The following is a 17,693-nucleotide window of genomic DNA, read 5'->3' on the forward strand; positions in this document are numbered from 1 at the left end:
ATTTATCCTTTTAGAAATTTTAGCTAATTTCAAACTGTATGACCTGTACTTTATACAGGTCATTTATAAGCAAGAAGAGAAGAACAAAAAACCCATAGTGTTCCAGAGTAAAATGAAGGTCACATGCTACACAAGTGTCAGAGGCAGAACTCCAACATTCATCTGTCTGGCTGCAAAGTCCATGCTCTCATCTCTGAATCACAACACAATTTCTTAGCAGTTTGTAATAAAACTTAGCCTTACTAAATGCAAACTGAGGAAATAGTTATCATTCTATTAAATGCAACTTCTAAATAAGAGACTTTTTATATCAAATACCTTCCAAAACAACATTAAGAGCATTTAATCACAACTCTTCTGTAAAACTGAAAGTAGCTTACCTGCTCTCTAACAAGACATTCAAAATAAAATGAGAGAGTATGTTAAATCCCTCAAAAATGGGTCCCTCAAACAAGACACACTGGGGTAACTTACAGAGCAGGATATCATCAAAAAGACCTAAGTGTACTTCTAAATTCTGCTTCCATTGTGGAAGAACTTTTCTTTTTTTAATTAAAAAGAAATTAGTTCCGTATCACTCCGTATTACTAATAATCCTAAAAACAAACTAAAACAAACCCGAAGAACCTGAACTACTATCATGTACCTTTTTTAGCAACTTCCATTTCTTCTTCTGTCCATCGAGAAGTTTCTACAGGTTCCGTAGAAACTGAAACAAAGGTAGAACTCAGTAAGTCAGAGAAAAATCATCCATAGATTATATAGCACCAAGCATATAATCTGTTAACTCCAAACATACCTCCACACTCTCACCAGTTATCTTTGTAAAGCACCAATCTAATTGCAACACTTGTCTATTTAAAAATCTTTGCTTTGTAAGCAAAACAGGATATAGTCAAAACAAAGCCCACCATGATCTGCCCCCATCCACCTGTCTAAATTATTTCCTTCATTTTATCCTTGTCATTCCCAGAACTTGCACTTTCTTCACATCAATACTTCATATAATGATAAACTTGGTACCACTGAGCCACCAGTGACAGGACTCATCATTAATATGATCCTTTTTTAAACTAATGAAGATAGTCCCTAATAAGAGAGAAAAATGCCTGTGCTTAGACCCAGTATTTCCTTGTCTAAGAATTTATTCCTATGAAGGTTAATTTAACAGAAAGAAAATGCCATATGAATCAAGTTTTTTTCATTACAGTGCCATCTATGTTAGCTTTAAAGGGGGACGAGATGGCCAACATCTCAAAGCTATCAAAAGTGAAAATAAAGACCACCCAGAAACTAGAAAACATTCATGACACGTGCCCAGTTAAAACTTCAGAAAACAAGGTGGCACGCACACTAGGATTACAACTAAGTACAAAGGAAACCCACGGTGTTAGGGTAGTGAGGTCAGGGCTGGTGCTCTTTTTCAGAAGACTTTGATATTACAGTCTAACGAATGTAAAGGCCAGAGTTTCAGATCAGGATTTCTAGGCTGCCAGTATCAGATGTCCCTCCTGCCACACCCCAGCACTGAAATGGAATCCCAAACAAAATTGTGGCCCATTCGCTCCAGCCCTGTCCACTCACTGGGCTCTGGCGGCGGTGGCAGAGGTGGTGGGGGCTCTTCAGTGGCCGCGGCCGCAGCAGCACTGGCCGCCGCAGCCTCACTGGTCATGGACCTGGTGATCCGGCCCTTCCGGCGGCCCTGGCTATTGGCGGTCTTCCGGCCCCGGGGTGTGGCCTGCTCTCTCTCCTCAGTTTCTTCAGCTGTCCCCTCTGCCTTATCCTTTTCCTTGGTATTTTCTCTAGAAACAGTCGCCAAAGAACATTTTGTGTGATTTAAAAGTATACATACACCAAAAAGATTAGAGCTTTGAAAATTCTTCAAACAGAAACTGAACAAACCCTCCTCCCAAAAAACTCTCAGTTACCTGGAATAACCACTTGGGCTTCTCATCAACATAAACTCAATCCGCCCGAATACATGCCCGCCCTCCCACCCTGCTTCCTGCTCCCTTGGGCCCCAACTGCCTGCTGTCGACAGAACCAGCACCCTCACCATCACCCAGTTTACAGACCTGACCGCGCCTGCAGTTCTCTCCTGCACTTGTCACTCCCCGTCAGTGAACCTTCCATCTCACTAACGTTTCTCCCACTACCTGTGTTTCTATCACCGTTGTGCATGTCCAGAGCCCCAGCAGCCCAGCCCCAGCCTTTCACGCCTGCCCCCCACCTCTCCATTCATCCTAAACTGCTCACAGAGCCACATTCTAGTAGAAGGGCTGTGGCAGGAAACCATTTCAGCAATGCTAATCCTACCTATTCCCAAACAGTGCCACATTGCTCCCTGAGTGAAGTCCATATTGAGCTTTCTTTAAGGCTTCACATATCGAACCCCAACCTCCTCCTACTTTTCTCCTGAGGCGTCTGATGTTCCAGTCTAATGAAACCACTATCTGCCATTTCCCAAGGAGGCCTGTCCATCGACGCTACACCCTCTATTGTACCCACACTGACCACTAGCTCCTGCATGAAGTCCTCTAGGCTATGCAGGTGGAAGAAAATCTCAAGCTCTTTTCAGTCTCCCAGCACACTTTACTGTTTCCGCACATGCCTTCCAGGCCATTTTCCTCTCCTCCCACTTGGATCTTGCCTAATTCCCCTCCTGGCTTATAAACTGCCCGAGAAGAAGACACGTCATACAGGTCTCTGCACCCTCCAGAAGACTGAGCTCTCAGAAGCAGTATATGACTCATTAAACAAACCAGGGATTTTAAGAACAAAGTCAAAACGAGATGTGGCAGTAACTTATAAGCACTTATGAGTAACTTATAACCACTGACCATGTGGTGAGGACAAATGTTTTATCTGAATAAGTAAAAAAAAAAAATAGAAAAACAAAAAACTATAGGTTTCTTCTTCTTAAAGTACAAAATTAGAATAGCATGAGTATTCAACACTTTAAAAACCATGACAAATGATTTAGGCTGCTTTAACTGCCTCAAAATTAGACAAACCTTCAGTATTTCCAAGAAGATTAGAGAAATAACAAAATAAATATTACAAAGAAATGAACAACTACACAAGCAACTACTATTGTGTATTATTTAGTCCATCCCTTCTGAAATATACTAGGTCATATTTGGCAAATAAGTCTATCAATCCAAAAGTTATACTTACTAGAATATTCTACCCCTTAATTATGTCAAATAACCACTAGGCAACAAAGCACATATCCCATTGATTTTTCTAAAATCTAAAATTTTATACCTTCAATAGATTCAATCTCATTATTTTCAAATAACAATAATATTTAACTAACTCACTTAGAGTCCTCCTTTTCATCCTTTTCTTCTTCATCTTTCTTTTCCTCCTCTTTTTTTTCTGTTTTTTCTGCTTTATCCTCTTCTTTTTCTTCTACTTTTTCTTCTTGTGAGGGTCGGGCAATTTGCTGCTAGAATGAACCATCATTTGTAAAGTTTGAAAGTAAAAGAAACAGTTCTTCAAATTGTAATGATAATAAGTATCTATGCAACAAATTAAACTTATTAATTAATCCTCCACAATGTAACTAGAGGTCATGCATTAAAAATCAGTTGAAAGCTCTTTAATGTAGTCTGTATGTATTGCTTACAAGGGTACACACACACAAATGCTCCTTGTGTTTGGATCCAGAGAGGTGACAAGATAGGATTCCACTTAGAAATCTGAGGTTGGTACTCTCTCTAATTCCAACATCTAATCTGTCACTTAAACATTTCAATTCTGCTGTGAAATTTGATAAACTATAATTTATCAAACCACTGCCCCTAGTATGAGATATTTAACATGTTGCCAATTTTTTCATCATTATGGATAATACTACAAGAAACCTCTTTATGTTGTTTGTCTTTGAGGAAACATTCATTTACCAGAATAGTAGACAGTCATGGTCATAATCAAGAATGAAGCAATTTAGAAAAATACCATGGATACAACAAAGTGAAAAGTAAACACTCAAACATATCTAAGCTGTAATTACAACTAAGTGACTGTAAATAAACATAACAAAGACTGGGAGAGATAAGATATGGACCCTTATATCTTTGCTGTCTTGACTACTAGAATTGTGACTCTGAGAGAAAAGTAAAATTAAGCTTGTGTTGAGTTCTATTATGTTTGTTTACTGAAGAAATCCAATGGCCTAACCAAACAGGACCATCCCAGGCACAGTACCTCTTTCCAGCCTCTGCCCCTTTCCACAGGGTCTGTGCTCAGGCTACCCTCAGCACACCCAACATTTTCACACCTTTGCCCAAAACAAAGCAAAATTTTCCTTAATTTTTGATGGAACCTCAAAGTCTTTTACCGACTCCCCAAAACTACCATTAGCTTTTTCCTTAAGATAATTTCTCTTCAGTTTTCTCCAGAAAATGCCCTACACTATGCCTTCTTCTAACCCAGGTGGAAGGAAGAAGAATCAGAACCCATCTTGTTCCTGACCGCCCCTTCCAGAACACTGTTCAACCATGGTGTTTAAAATCTTTTTACAAATTTCAGAAAGTCTGCCTATGACACCTTTCTTCATCATTTGGTGTTAAGGACTGACTCTCAAAGTTTCCCAGGAACACAGAGATGACTTTATCACATGGCTCATTAGGCCTTGTCATTATTCTTCAGATTCAAGATGCTAGTCACTGACTTTTCTATCAACATGATATCCTGCGTGTGAAATACTTTCAGATCATACCCATCAAAACCTCCCACAGGGCATCACCACCACCATCTTCAGTGGGCATGCATCACCTCCAGGACCCTGCAATCTACTCAACTGCCCCCCATCCCACCTTTCCACTGTTGCCAATCCTGCTTTCTGTCCTCATGATCTTGATTCTATGAAATTTCCACAATTCACCAAGAATGGAATCCACTCTGGCACTTTGGCTAGATTGTTTCAATACCACAACTGCCTCGCTGGCCTTATCTGACCTTCACAGCTTCATACCCTTCTAATTGCAAGTTTCATTTTCTTTTGGGTATGCATTATCACCTTAGAGAAAACTAAGAAATCAGGAAGATTTTCAAATGCATACTCTCCAATTGTGACTAGTTTTGCTTTACAACTGGGAATGTTTCATTCACCCCAACTCTCGAGTATACCACAGTGCTCACAAGATCTGTTTCAAATGCTAGTAACCTCATCCTGCACCCCACAAAGGTAGCATTCATCTGTCATCTGAAACAACAAGATGGTACACCAATGATAAACTCAGTCATCTGTCTAGCAAGTGGGTTGCATAACCCAGAAACAGTTTACAGCCCCAAGAAGCCATGGGAAGGTGTCTACTCAGCTGAAGACAAGGAAAGAGGTCAAATGTCCTTGGGTTTTAACAACACATGTAACTGTATTCCCCCAATACTCTTCTGCCCTAATACCAACCACGGTCTTCAGGTAAGCAAACACTCCTACATGCCCTGCTGCCTGAAACTAGCCTGCAGCAGAACCTTACAAGCAAGGGGACATTTGTGCTCTGCACACACCATCCACCAATGCCCCTCACTTACTAGGGTCTCAGTCCTGGCCCCTCATCCCCATCGCGACTCCCCCAACCTCCAGCAGCCTTTACACAGCTGACTCATCAAACATGCTATACTTTTCTTGACCAAAAAACACTGTTTCTGAAGTCTTGGGGTGTAAGACCACATCCCAAGAGGTGGCATTGCTCTGGAGGAAACAATGACCCAGAACACACAAGACACTTCTGACCACACATCATGAGGGAACCTGTATCTGGAGATCAGAGTGACCAGGGAAGGCAGGTGGGGGCTGTGGAGAACAAAGCATGTCAGAACACTCATGACGGCAGTAGCTGTTGTGTCCACAGGTGCCACCATCCTACCAGTGGTCTCAGGGCATGAGGCACACAGAAGAGCAGGAGGGAGCTGTGGTGGCAGCTGACCAGCTATTCGAAGGAAAAGAGCTTCTAAAGTTCTGAACTGCCACTGTGAAAACACACACTGTACTGCATTAGACACAATCTTCTGACATCGAGTGCTTCAACCCCAGAACTGAAGCTAACCTGAAACAATCAGGTTCCAAGTATTTTAGCAAGCAACCCTTGACTCTAGTAACCTTACTCTATCTGTCCCCTTCACAGACCAAAGGACTGGAAAGGGTGGTGTATTCATTAAGATATATTACAATTGTTAACTCTGACATGCACAATTTCAATAGCATGAAAATATAAAACTTCTCATTAATTTTGGTATGCCAGAAACTTAAAATGCATTCAAAATAGAAAATGCAACACATTAAATATATATTAACTTCAAAATAATCAAAACATGTTCATAACATTCTAATTAATTTGATAGAAAGGTCAATTCCTGAAGTACAATTACAGAGAAAGCCCCTACTATAAAATTTTTCATCTTTATATTCCACCAACCTTGAAATAGTTTCCATACAATAATGAAACATACCTGGTTTCTCCCTCTGCGTTTTCCATAGTTCCTTCTTACTAGAGCTTTATAATTCTCATTTTTCTTGGTTAAGTAGTAATATAAAACACAATCGGGAACACTCTATAAAAAAATTGAGGATCCAATGAGATTGAATTAAAAAAAATATCAAATAACATCTTCAAGGAAAATCTCTAGTGTTCTCAAAATATAAACTAGAGAAAAACACCAATGGCTAGCTCTTTAAGGCATATCTAGGCTGTAAAAAAAAAAAAAAAAAAAAATATATATATATATATATATAGTATCTACTGTTTTGATGGACAATTACAGCTGTCTTAATACAAATTATGTAAAAGATACCAGAAACTATCAGAAACATTTAAGCACTTTCTTATTAACCAATAACTAAATTCTCTTTCTTCCTCTATATAAGTAAATACTCAAAAATGTCTCTTTAAATATTTTGTTCATAAACCCAACATCCAATAATACATTGTGGAACAAATTCAGGGAAAATCAGAACTCTGAAATTTTAATTAGAAGTTTAATGAGGTTCAGAAAAACACTGTAACCTGTGTGTTTTTAGGGAAACAGAGTATCAGATCATTTTCATTAACCATGAAAATTAGTCTGTGTTGTGCTTAGAATCATCATCATATGATTGTAAATACCACTATATTATTCACATAAGAATCTTTTCTGTGTCAAGCCCTTTGCAAAAACTCTATTTAACTACTTCTGTGCTTTAGCACACAAAACCTTCAAAGCAGCAACCAACCCAAATCTATCAACAATCTCAGTGTAAACCATTTCCTACCTTCCTTTCCAAGTAAGATGCAATCAGTCCAAAGTTTTTTGGATGCTGGATAAACCTGAGTAAAAGAAAAACAAAACACACACACACACACACACACACTTTAACAACTTAAAAAGAGGTGGGGGAAGCCCTTGGGAATACAAATATAATGTAGACTAATTCCTAGTGACTCCTAAAGGCCAATGTCCTCTTACACGGCACAGATTCCTGGGCACCGTCCACCAGGAACTGACTGGATTGGGATACAGTATTGCACAGAAATCAGTAACTTTAAAATGCACCCCCAGTGATTCTGACACCACTCAGGTTTGGGTAGTGGTGTCATTTCCAGCTATAACTTTACAGGCAGGTTGCATCCTATCTGTCTTCTCTGCCTCCCACATTACTCAAATGCCAAAATGGGGCCATGTTTTGGGGGAAACAATTCAATTTACAAGTAAATGCCAATACTTTTCACTAACTCATATAAGCTTCTATTAGAGAATAATTTAAAATTTAAATTACTTGTCTTTAAAGATCTCCTTCTCATGGTCAGTCCAAACATTCATGAACTGCCTATCTTTATAAACCTTCATAGGGTCCTCCATGAGGCCATTCATGTTAATGAACTTGACCCGTCTCTGTTCAGCATCAAACATCATAGGCGGGATCACAGAGAGCTGTCGCATTTGTTTCTCATTATTCTGAAGGAAACAAAGAAGAAGTGCAATTTACATAGAATTAAACTTAAAGAGGACCACAGACTGTAACTATCTTAACAGACACTGAAACACCACATATGCACTTTAATGACAACAGCAGTGGTACCATAACATCTAACATATGGTCATTATATACGGATCTAATAAACACTCATTGTGTGAATAACAGAGGCAGAGAGGCAGAAAGTACATGTACTATTTTTTTAAAATCCACCACTACAATGTAGAAGAGTTCTTTCCTTAAACGCAGCAGATACTTCAGCTAATGGATCTTAGACCTAAAGGACACACAATGATGTCAGATCACTGAAGTAATGACCATATGAAGCACTTATTAACATTAATATTGCCTCATTTAAAAAAGTCTCAACATCATTTTATAGAAAATAAAATAGAAAAATACACAGACAGGAACCAAAATCTTAAGGTCATTAATTTTAAATTAACTAGACATACTGAAGTGTTAAACACTTCTTGCTAATCTTACATAATCTTTCCACTGCAAATTTAAGACTATCATCCTTCAAATTTCAACTAAAACTTGGTTTCAGTTATATAATTTATCTTCCCAAAACTTAATTCAAGTTTATAAACAAACTTCCATGAGAAAATCTGTACCGAAAATTATAACTACTGACCCCAACACAAGGCTAGGTCTTCTGAAACTCTTCTCCTAGCAGTGGACATTGCCTTAGTCAACTCCTGACAGAGTTTCTCATTTTACAGGGACTCTCAAGTGGTAAAGAACCCGCTTGTCAATGCAGGAGACATAAGAGATGCAGATTTGATACCTGGGTCAGGAAGATCCCCTGGAGGAGAAAATGGCAACTCACTCTAGCATTCTTGCTGGAGAATTCCATGGACAGAAGACCCTGGAGGGCTACAGTCCATGGGATCGCAAAGAGTTGGACATGACTGGAGTGACTTAGCACATTCAACTTCAGTCTGTCTAAACACCAAAAGGTAGTTTGGGACAGACACACTAGCTTGACATTCACCTTGACATTCACACTAGCTTGACATTCACTTGGAGAAGGAAATGGCAACCCACTCCAGTACTCCTGCCTGGAAAATCCCATGGACAGAGGAGCCTGGCAGGCTACAGTCCATAGCGTCGCAAAGAGTCAGACACAACTGAGTGACTTCACTTTCACTGACATTCACTAGCTTCACATTCAGCTAGTATTCACCTAATACTAGCTTGGGTTGCTTACAGATGCCCGCCTTATACAATCAGTTTCAAACAGTAAGCAAAGAAATTAAACGCAGACTTAGTCATCACTGCAGAGATCACGGCCACAAAGCCTGAAATGTACAGCAATATAATAATTGTCTTTGATTAGAGGACCACCCCTTCAGAATTGAGAGAGGAGGTTTTCAAAAAGTCATTTTAAAACCAAAACTAGCAAAAGTTAATACATGGCTTTTGGACCAAACTTCAGAGACTGTAAACACAGCTATGAAGACTCAGTGCTAGAAATTGAAATTTATTCTTATTCAGAACTGATTTATTAACATCGTATCGATCTCTCCCAGGCTCAGCTGGCTAGAGATCACACCCTAGACATCACCCCCTGCTCCACCCCCAATGAACTTCAGGTCCACAACCCAACACACCAACACCGGCTCCTATGCTCTTTCAGGAAAACAGCAGCAGGAGCCCATCCTCTAAACTGCTCGTCTTTTCCCCCCACTCCTGTCGTATCCATTCTGCCTTCTACTAATCTGTCCTATCAGGCCCCTCTTAACACATTTCTACCACTGTCGCCCTGATTCAGGCCCTTATTTTTAATTATAGCAGCGTCCTCACCTCTTTTCAGGCCTCCCTGCTGCCAAAGCCATCTTCACAAAACACCAGTAAGATCTCAGGGCAGCCTTGTTTAAAACCTTCGATGGTTGGCCATGTACTTTGGAAAAACTCAAACGCTGTAAGCATTCTCTCATATATATACAAATAAACCCTTAGTTCATGGGGTATGAAGCTAAAATGCCTAATCAATTAACATGAATTAAATAAATTAAGTGTCTTACCTCCTGTTCAGAGAGCCCATCAATAATTTCAGAAATCTCATGTTCACTCCTAGCAATGGTGGCTGAAAGACCAGCTCCCCTCTGCCCAACTCTAAATATGAGGGAGAAATTACATATGTATTTAAAGGCCTTTCATAAAGAAGAAGTATCAATTAGATTACTTTTATATCAATTTGCTTTCTGAGTGGGACTAGAAGTCAGGGGAAAAAAATCCCCTAAAATGCTATTGAGTAACTACTTTTAAGCAATATGTTTAATTCATTTATCTATAAAATTAGTAACAATTTAAATGCTAAATTTCTTTTTAAAGGTTACATGTCTAAATTCAAATGGCAGAACTGTTCAGCGGGAAACATCTGGAAAACTAGTTATTGGTGTCATTTTCATTTCCTGTCCTCCCACAGCACAGGACAGCAGACTTAGAAAAATACATAAAACATTTATAAAGGGAGGGGAACAAAAATCCAATCATCACCCCTCACAACAACTTAACTGTGGTTACCAGGGCTTCCATGACTCACATGAGACAGCAGAAAAGACAACTAAAGATTCTACCTTTGCAAAAGCACTTGTCCTCTAATGTAAAAACAAATCAGAAACTACGTACCAATTACAAAGAATTTCTTAACTAGCAAACAATTTAGTAAGACTTTTGATTATGCTGAAAGATAGCGAAGGACCATGAAACACTGTCTTATTCTTACTGTCCTTTCAAAAGCAATGAGCATTTTCAAGAACTGAAGAATTCAACATATGCACTTAAATTTAGATTCAACAGCATGATTAAATATAAAAAGTTACTAGATTCACCAAGACATAAATACTGCTAGTTGATAACGAAGTTTTATATTGAAAATAAAAGTTCTTAGACTCATAGACGTAGAGAAGAGATTGTAATTGCCAAGGGGTGGGGGAGGGATAGATTGGGAGTTTGGAATTAGCAGATTTAAGCTATTATATATAGGATGGATAAGCAACAAGGTCCCACTGTATAGCATAGGGAACTACATTCAGTATCCTGGGATAAATCATAATGGAAAAGAAGGTACGTATGTGTGAAACTGAGTCACTGCTGTACAGCAGACACTGGTACACACTGTAAATCAACTATATTGGATTTATTTTAAAAAAAAGGAAAAACATAACAAAAGTTCTCTACGAACTTTCTTAATGGTTAGATTCAGGTGACAATAAATATTGTGAAAGATCAAAAATATGATTCGAAGAAAAATATCAAACCACTTACCGCTGAAACCGTTCTTGCTGTTCTCTCTGTTTTCGAATCTCTGGAAATTGCTTTTCATAGTACTCTCTTGTTTTGCTTTCTTTAGCTTTCCTCCGAGGGTTATTTTCTATTCTGTCCACTTTTTTCTCCCATGCCTCCATGAGCTGATCATAACGTTGGCAGATTTTTTGTTCCTATTAAATACCCGTAGCAAATTAATAATTAAACTAAACTCTGTGATTCTGATAAACCTAATACTTAAAAGCACAGGTTATTTCTTAAGGCTAAGTCAGAAGGACATTTGGCCTATGACTCAACTGTGAATGAAAAGGTGTCCTTGATCTGAAAGAAGAGAAAGACAGGGAGCTGTTTTCTATGAAAGATCCACACACAGAGCCTATCGTGGCTGGATTTCTTAGTCAACATTAAGACTACACAAATCAACAAACTACATGCTGAGCCACTCTGATAACAATTAAGTCTTCGTTGTCAAAAAAATGGAAAATGATAAATAGAAACATGTAAATAGTTTGTAATCCCAAAGGCAAGCAGATTAACATTTTGTTGTCATCTTTCCATCGTCAAAGAAAACATTCACACTTAGACCACCCTCCTACTGTTGGAAGTTCTGGTTACTTGCAATTTTTTCTTACTATAAATAATGCAATATAATGAACATTTTTACAGTCTGGAAAAGGCAGAAACTGGTTGTATTCTATGATAAAAAGAAATCCAGTAAACTACATGAAATCGAGAATGAATGTTTTTAAGAGAAATGAATAATGTGTGATCTCATTCTTTAAACAGAGAAGAAAGAACCCTGTACTGTGTGTGGGCACAGGACCGTGGGTACAAAACAACAGAAGGTGTGAAAGGGCTCATGACTGCCCAGGAAGGCAAGAGAGGGAAAGCACTGTCCCCCATACTCCCTCTGTCTTGGCACCCGTCCACCTCCGGGGCCTGAATCTACCTTCATTCGGCTCTACTTTCAAGTCACCCCCTTGCCTCCTTCCTACATGGCTCCCATGCACCCTGAGGTGTAACTAGATGCACATTCCTTTCCTCAGCTCAAACACTTCACAGATGACCTCAGCATCCGACCTTGAGCCCCCTCCTGACCCTCAGGCCATGCACGACCTGGCCTGGCTCCCCTGCCCTGCCACGCTCCCTGCGCTTTCCAGCCTTTCCCGACCTTGTACAAGTTGGCAGACGGCTGGTTTTCCTGTGAAACACCCCTCAGGACCACCTCTGTGCCAGCTGTCCCCTACACGCTCTCACAGTCATCTGGATGTCCTGAACCACCGGATGACCACAATATAGTAATCGCCCGTGGCCTCATCTGCACTGTTCCTCCTTAGACTCCCCGAGGGCTAAAGCCACACGGCTATCTCCTCCCTTTGTAGAATAATACATGGGTTCATTTTCAATTATTACATTCAATTATAAGGCAAACATTACTTTTAAGTTATAACTACACAGTTACTGATTCTCCTTATGAATCCTGGTGAGATAAAACACCTTGGTTCACTCTTGGAAAAGGGGAAACTGCCAATAAGTAGTTACTAAGCAAGTCAGTGAACATACAAAGTTCATAACTAAATACTCGGTGAAGTATAAGAACAAAGTCTGGACCTCTATGTTTGTCTCTTTGGATAGCAAATTTAGCAATTACCACAATTAAAACAAAATTACTGGATAGAAAAAAAATACTTTAGCTAATTTATTTGAATGTGTATGCTCTTGGCCAAAAAAAAAAAAAATTCAAGACTGATAATTTAAGAAAGTATCTGAAGGCCCAGATTGGCAAATTAGAACATTAGGAATTATACCAAATAAAAGCTGGTGACCCTTATAATTCATTAAACTAACAGGTCTTTAAATACAAGGTACAAGTTCATTTCTGATGTGAATCAAAATATATCATTTACTCAGTAAGAAAACATTCAAATGAATTAACAGTCTAAAATTATTACGAACACACTATAAAAGAACAGTGGCATCATATTTTCTGTAACTTAATTTCCATGAAGATTATAACCACAAAATTTTTAGACTGCAAGTCATAATAAATACAAAGAACACCATGAATTTGAAAAAGCTGAACTTTAGCTGACCCAGTTTCTAATAAGAAAGAACAGTGATGCCTCATCAGCATGACCATAACTTACCCAATTTGTCTGAGGTTAAGAGACTAAATGAGATCATCTTACTTCTCTTTCATGTTTTTTTAAACTACTCACCATTTTCTTTACTTTGGCTAGATGAAAATGCTATACACAGATGACCAAGGAAATTTGATAATGATATTAAATGTGATTTGTGATATCAAAATGTTACTAGACTCAGATTGATGTCTAAGTCACATTTATAGTTACAAATCAGCACCTGCTCTCTCTCAAGTGTGGTCAAGAACTGTTCTCACTAACAATGGGAAAGCGAATGCCTGAAGAAGCACGGACGGGAAAGCTGAACAAATTTCAGTGAACAAGGATAGGACCTCACCCTTTGTTTTCTTGCATGATTTCTTCTTTTAAAAAATAAAATGAGTTTTTTCCTCATCACCTGGTTTCTAGAAGAGAAAAATACGGTTGTATGACATTAAGAAAAAGTACGATTTAATAGTGCATTCACTTTGTTTTCAGAGACACTGAAAAACAAGCAAAGATCACTTAAGAATATACAATATAATCAAAGTTAATCCTAATTTTTTCACCCTGCAAAACAAGACTCCTCCAATAATTAGGACTAAATTTCCTCCCATTCTACAGTAAGGCTTTAACACAAAGAGTTCATTTTCAACTATTACATTCATAAGGCAAATATTGTTTTCAAGTTGTAACAGTTACTAATTCTTCTTAAGAATCCTAGTGAGGAAAACACTCTGGTTCACTCTTGGGAGGAGGGAGGTAGAGAGGAGGCCAAGCTTTCACAGTTTCCTCCTAACACAGGTCCACGCTGCCCTGCCTCCTCAGAGTGTACCAACACAGAGAGCTGACTCTGCCTTAAACAGAGGCTTTCTTCAGGCACAGAAACAACACAGTCCACTCTCAGAAGTCACGGGGGCAACGTGACAGGACAGCAAGTCCTCCCTTATAACTTAACAGTTTCACTTTTCAAATATGAAGCACTGTAACCTTCAAAAACAATGGCATGCAGGTTCAAATATAAATATTTATACCCCACCTACTTCCAGAAAGGATTTCAAGTTGATTATTCAAATATAAATACATAGCCAAGGCAAGTAGAAGTAATTTTTTGGGTTATCTGCCACTCCGGACTAACACTGACACTGGCTCCACTCAAATAAGCATGAACAGTCAGGAGCTGGCTATATGGAAAAGGAGCCAAGAGATGAAAGAGAATTACTGAAAGGAACATTTGCTATTTCATACAAAGCAAATGATGGTGATGACAGAACAGCTACTGAATGATCCAAACGGACACACGTAGCTGAGTAGATGGTACTTTACAAGGCGGTGTGCAGTGGAAGCATTGCCATGTATGCAGTTTGCTCTCGCTGTAATTATGTGCTACTCAACAGCAAAGGACAATCAATAAATATAATTAACAATGGTTCCTAAGAATTTACATGAAGAACTCTTTCTCAGGACAGTGTGCTAAGCACTACAGCAGGAAGATAGCTAATATGAAATAAATCAGACAGGGCTGCTTTGCAGCAACTATCAGGGAAAAAGACAGAACACAAACATAATGGAAGCTTTGTGGAAAAAAAAATTATTAAAAGTAGCCAACTAGATTTTATCTGCTATTCTCCTTTTTAAAAATGTTAGAACAGCTAAACAGTTCCAAAACAAGGTATATTTTATATGTTTTGCCTAACCTAGTTCTAAGGGTTGTCAAGACCACAGCAGCATCTCACAGAAAAATTCTAGGTATATGACTATGATAAACGACTTACTTAACAAAAGTTAAAATCATTCAAATTTCAGTTTCTGTCATGCATACTACCATGCAAATTATATTTGCCACCAATTCTGCAAAGTAGCCAACTATTGCATATACTTTCAGTAAGAAAAAAGTTTTTAAAAATTATATTATATATATATAAATATCAATGTGCTCATTAGTAACTGTACTAGTAAATAAGTATAATGTTCTGGTTATAGTTAATAAAACATATAATAAAGAAGAAATATCACATTTTTGTTACAAACTAATAATAATTCATCTAAAATTCTCTTAAAATATGATAATTTAAAAAAAAGATACCTATCTAGCTTCCTCTCTTACTTCAATCAGATCAAGAAATTAGGTTTTCTTTTCACTTATTTTCTTATTCCAAAATGTGCATCCAGAAAGGCCTGGTGTCTGGGAGGAGCAAGGCTAAGCCAGCTACATTGTGGAGCAGTCTCCGCACCCACGTGAGGGCTGAGCGCTTCCGAGGCACCAGGGCATGAAACGGCAGAAGGGTCTACAAATACCGTCATTAGCAAGAGTCATGGAAGGGATTTCCCTAGAATAGGATTTGAATAATGATAAAATGATCCGTGGCACTTCTACTTTGCAATGGCAGATGTGGCTTGGTGGGGGACGGTGTCATCACTAGTCTTAAATGAAAAAGCTTCATTATCTTACTTCATCATGCGCCTTGCAGGTACTCCACTGAAAAAAAGACAAAACAGGAGGCAAAAAATTCAAGCCTCAAGGTAAGCCATTTCAATGTTAAGTATCCACCTTTTTTACTAGCAGATCATAAAACCAGCTAGTTTTATGCAATCATTTATTTTATTTTTTGGCCTCGGAAACTCAAAGCTGTTACCCCAACCCCCAAAAAGCCAGAGGAAGATAACATATAGTAAAACGACAGCAAATTACACAAATCTAAAACACACCTACACTACATTATAGTACTACGTCAGCAGATAACGTAAAAAAGGTCTCTTTATAGAATATACGGTCTTTAACTGAAGAACTCCAAAGATGATCAATACTTACGTCTTGATGTTCTCATGGTACACCTTGGTGTCTGATGGCTGGTTATAGAGTGGCTATAAAATAAACCAAACATTTATACATAAAATGTTGTACACTTGTCTACTAAGAGACAAAGACACACTCCCTACACATCAATGGAAGCTCAGGCAAAGTACTGCTAATGGGTCTACACACAAATACCCAGCCACAACCTCCAGACTTAGCTGGCCTCTCTGAGTAACTCTGTCCACCCCCTCTGCTAACAATGAAATCCACTGTACCCCATAGTCACTTCACTCAGATTTTTTAACTCTGAAAGACAAAGGAGGATTAAATGCCATTATTACCCTAACAAGATGATTCAAAGAGTTTTCCATTTCTGCTATTACTTCTTCCTCCTTCTACCTCAGTGATTTAACAGCTGCTCAGGCAAAAACATGATCAGGAAAACGCCTCTGCAAAGGTCCCAAGTTTGTGCATGTTATTTCAAGCTTATCACCCTTACTGACCCAGCCACATTACTCTCATCCTGAATCAAGCAACCATACTCCACCTTATCCCAAGAAAAACTGCTACCAAAAGAGCACTAGACACGAAAAAAATTTTTTACTCACCAGTTCAACTTTCGGGCCAAGACCTTCAAATATTTTATGAGCTTCTTCCGCTTTTTTCTACAGATAAAAATATTATTATATTATATAACTAAAAATTACTTTACCTAAATGCAAAATTACTTCTAATTCAATAATATTTACCTAAAGACCAATCTATAGTCAAACTTATCCTTATATTCTTCTTTCATATGACAGGCTAAAATACTAATTTTGTTTTCATAACTCCTTCACCAAATCAGTCAAATCTGAACATGTGTTTTGAAAGCAGAACCCAAAGAACTGCTAAGTTCTTAAAAGCAAATAGATATTACTAATAAGATTCCAGAGAGAGGAAGCAGAGATTCACTATTAGAAATGAATCCCTCAAACATATTTAAAACTTCAACTCTTAATATCTTTAAAGATGACTTAATAACACAAAATACCATAAAGTTGCCAATCTTTACTATGGTAGGCCAAACTGATCTCTTTGAAGAAAAGCTTATAGTGAGCATATTCTCTAATTTTAAGAAAACCTTGGTAATAACAGAGAAAACAACTAGTTTGAATTACTCAAAGTACTCATTAGCAAATAAATGTTGAGTTATATATACTTTTACATGCCTTTTTGGGCTTCCCTCATAGCTCAGTCGGTAAAGAATCTTCCTGTCTTGCAGGAGATCCCAGTTCGATTCCTGGGTCAGGAAGATCCCCTGGAGAAGGAAATGGCAACCCATTCCAGTGTTCTTACCTAAAGAATCCCATGGACAAAGGAGCCTTGCAGGTCCATGAGGTCTCAAGAGTCAGACACAACTTAGTGACTAAACCACCACCACCACAAGTCTTTTTCAAAAGTTAAATCATCTAGACCAAAGTGCTATCAAGAGAAATCTACCTTTAATAGACAAATTAAATACAACAAAATTCGACACTCAAGCTGTTTAAGCTGG

General features: G+C 38.3%; 1 protein-coding gene across 18 annotated transcripts in view; it reads right to left on the minus strand.

Annotated features, from left to right (window-relative positions):
- Positions 1–17,693, minus strand: part of NCOR1 (nuclear receptor corepressor 1) — a 115,402-nt gene that overhangs the window by 55,697 nt on the left and 42,012 nt on the right. For 13 of the 18 annotated variants that reach the window (XM_065909115.1, XM_065909112.1, XM_065909109.1 and 10 more), the window contains exons 7-18: positions 16,765–16,821; positions 16,172–16,224; positions 15,812–15,838; positions 13,718–13,784; positions 11,237–11,409; positions 9,991–10,081; positions 7,763–7,941; positions 7,259–7,313; positions 6,460–6,561; positions 3,324–3,451; positions 1,585–1,802; positions 647–709 (exon numbers count right to left, since the gene is read on the minus strand). In XM_065909115.1, coding sequence (XP_065765187.1) covers positions 647–709; positions 1,585–1,802; positions 3,324–3,451; positions 6,460–6,561; positions 7,259–7,313; positions 7,763–7,941; positions 9,991–10,081; positions 11,237–11,409; positions 13,718–13,784; positions 15,812–15,838; positions 16,172–16,224; positions 16,765–16,821 — 1,213 coding nt within the window. The remainder of the gene's footprint in view (positions 1–646; positions 710–1,584; positions 1,803–3,323; positions 3,452–6,459; positions 6,562–7,258; positions 7,314–7,762; positions 7,942–9,990; positions 10,082–11,236; positions 11,410–13,717; positions 13,785–15,811; positions 15,839–16,171; positions 16,225–16,764; positions 16,822–17,693) is intronic. The other 5 variants (XM_065909117.1, XM_065909124.1, XM_065909111.1 and 2 more) reach the window with 3 other exon arrangements.

The sequence above is a fragment of the Muntiacus reevesi genome, chromosome 18 (assembly GCF_963930625.1).
Source record: "Muntiacus reevesi chromosome 18, mMunRee1.1, whole genome shotgun sequence".
Lineage (NCBI taxonomy): Eukaryota > Metazoa > Chordata > Mammalia > Artiodactyla > Cervidae > Muntiacus > Muntiacus reevesi.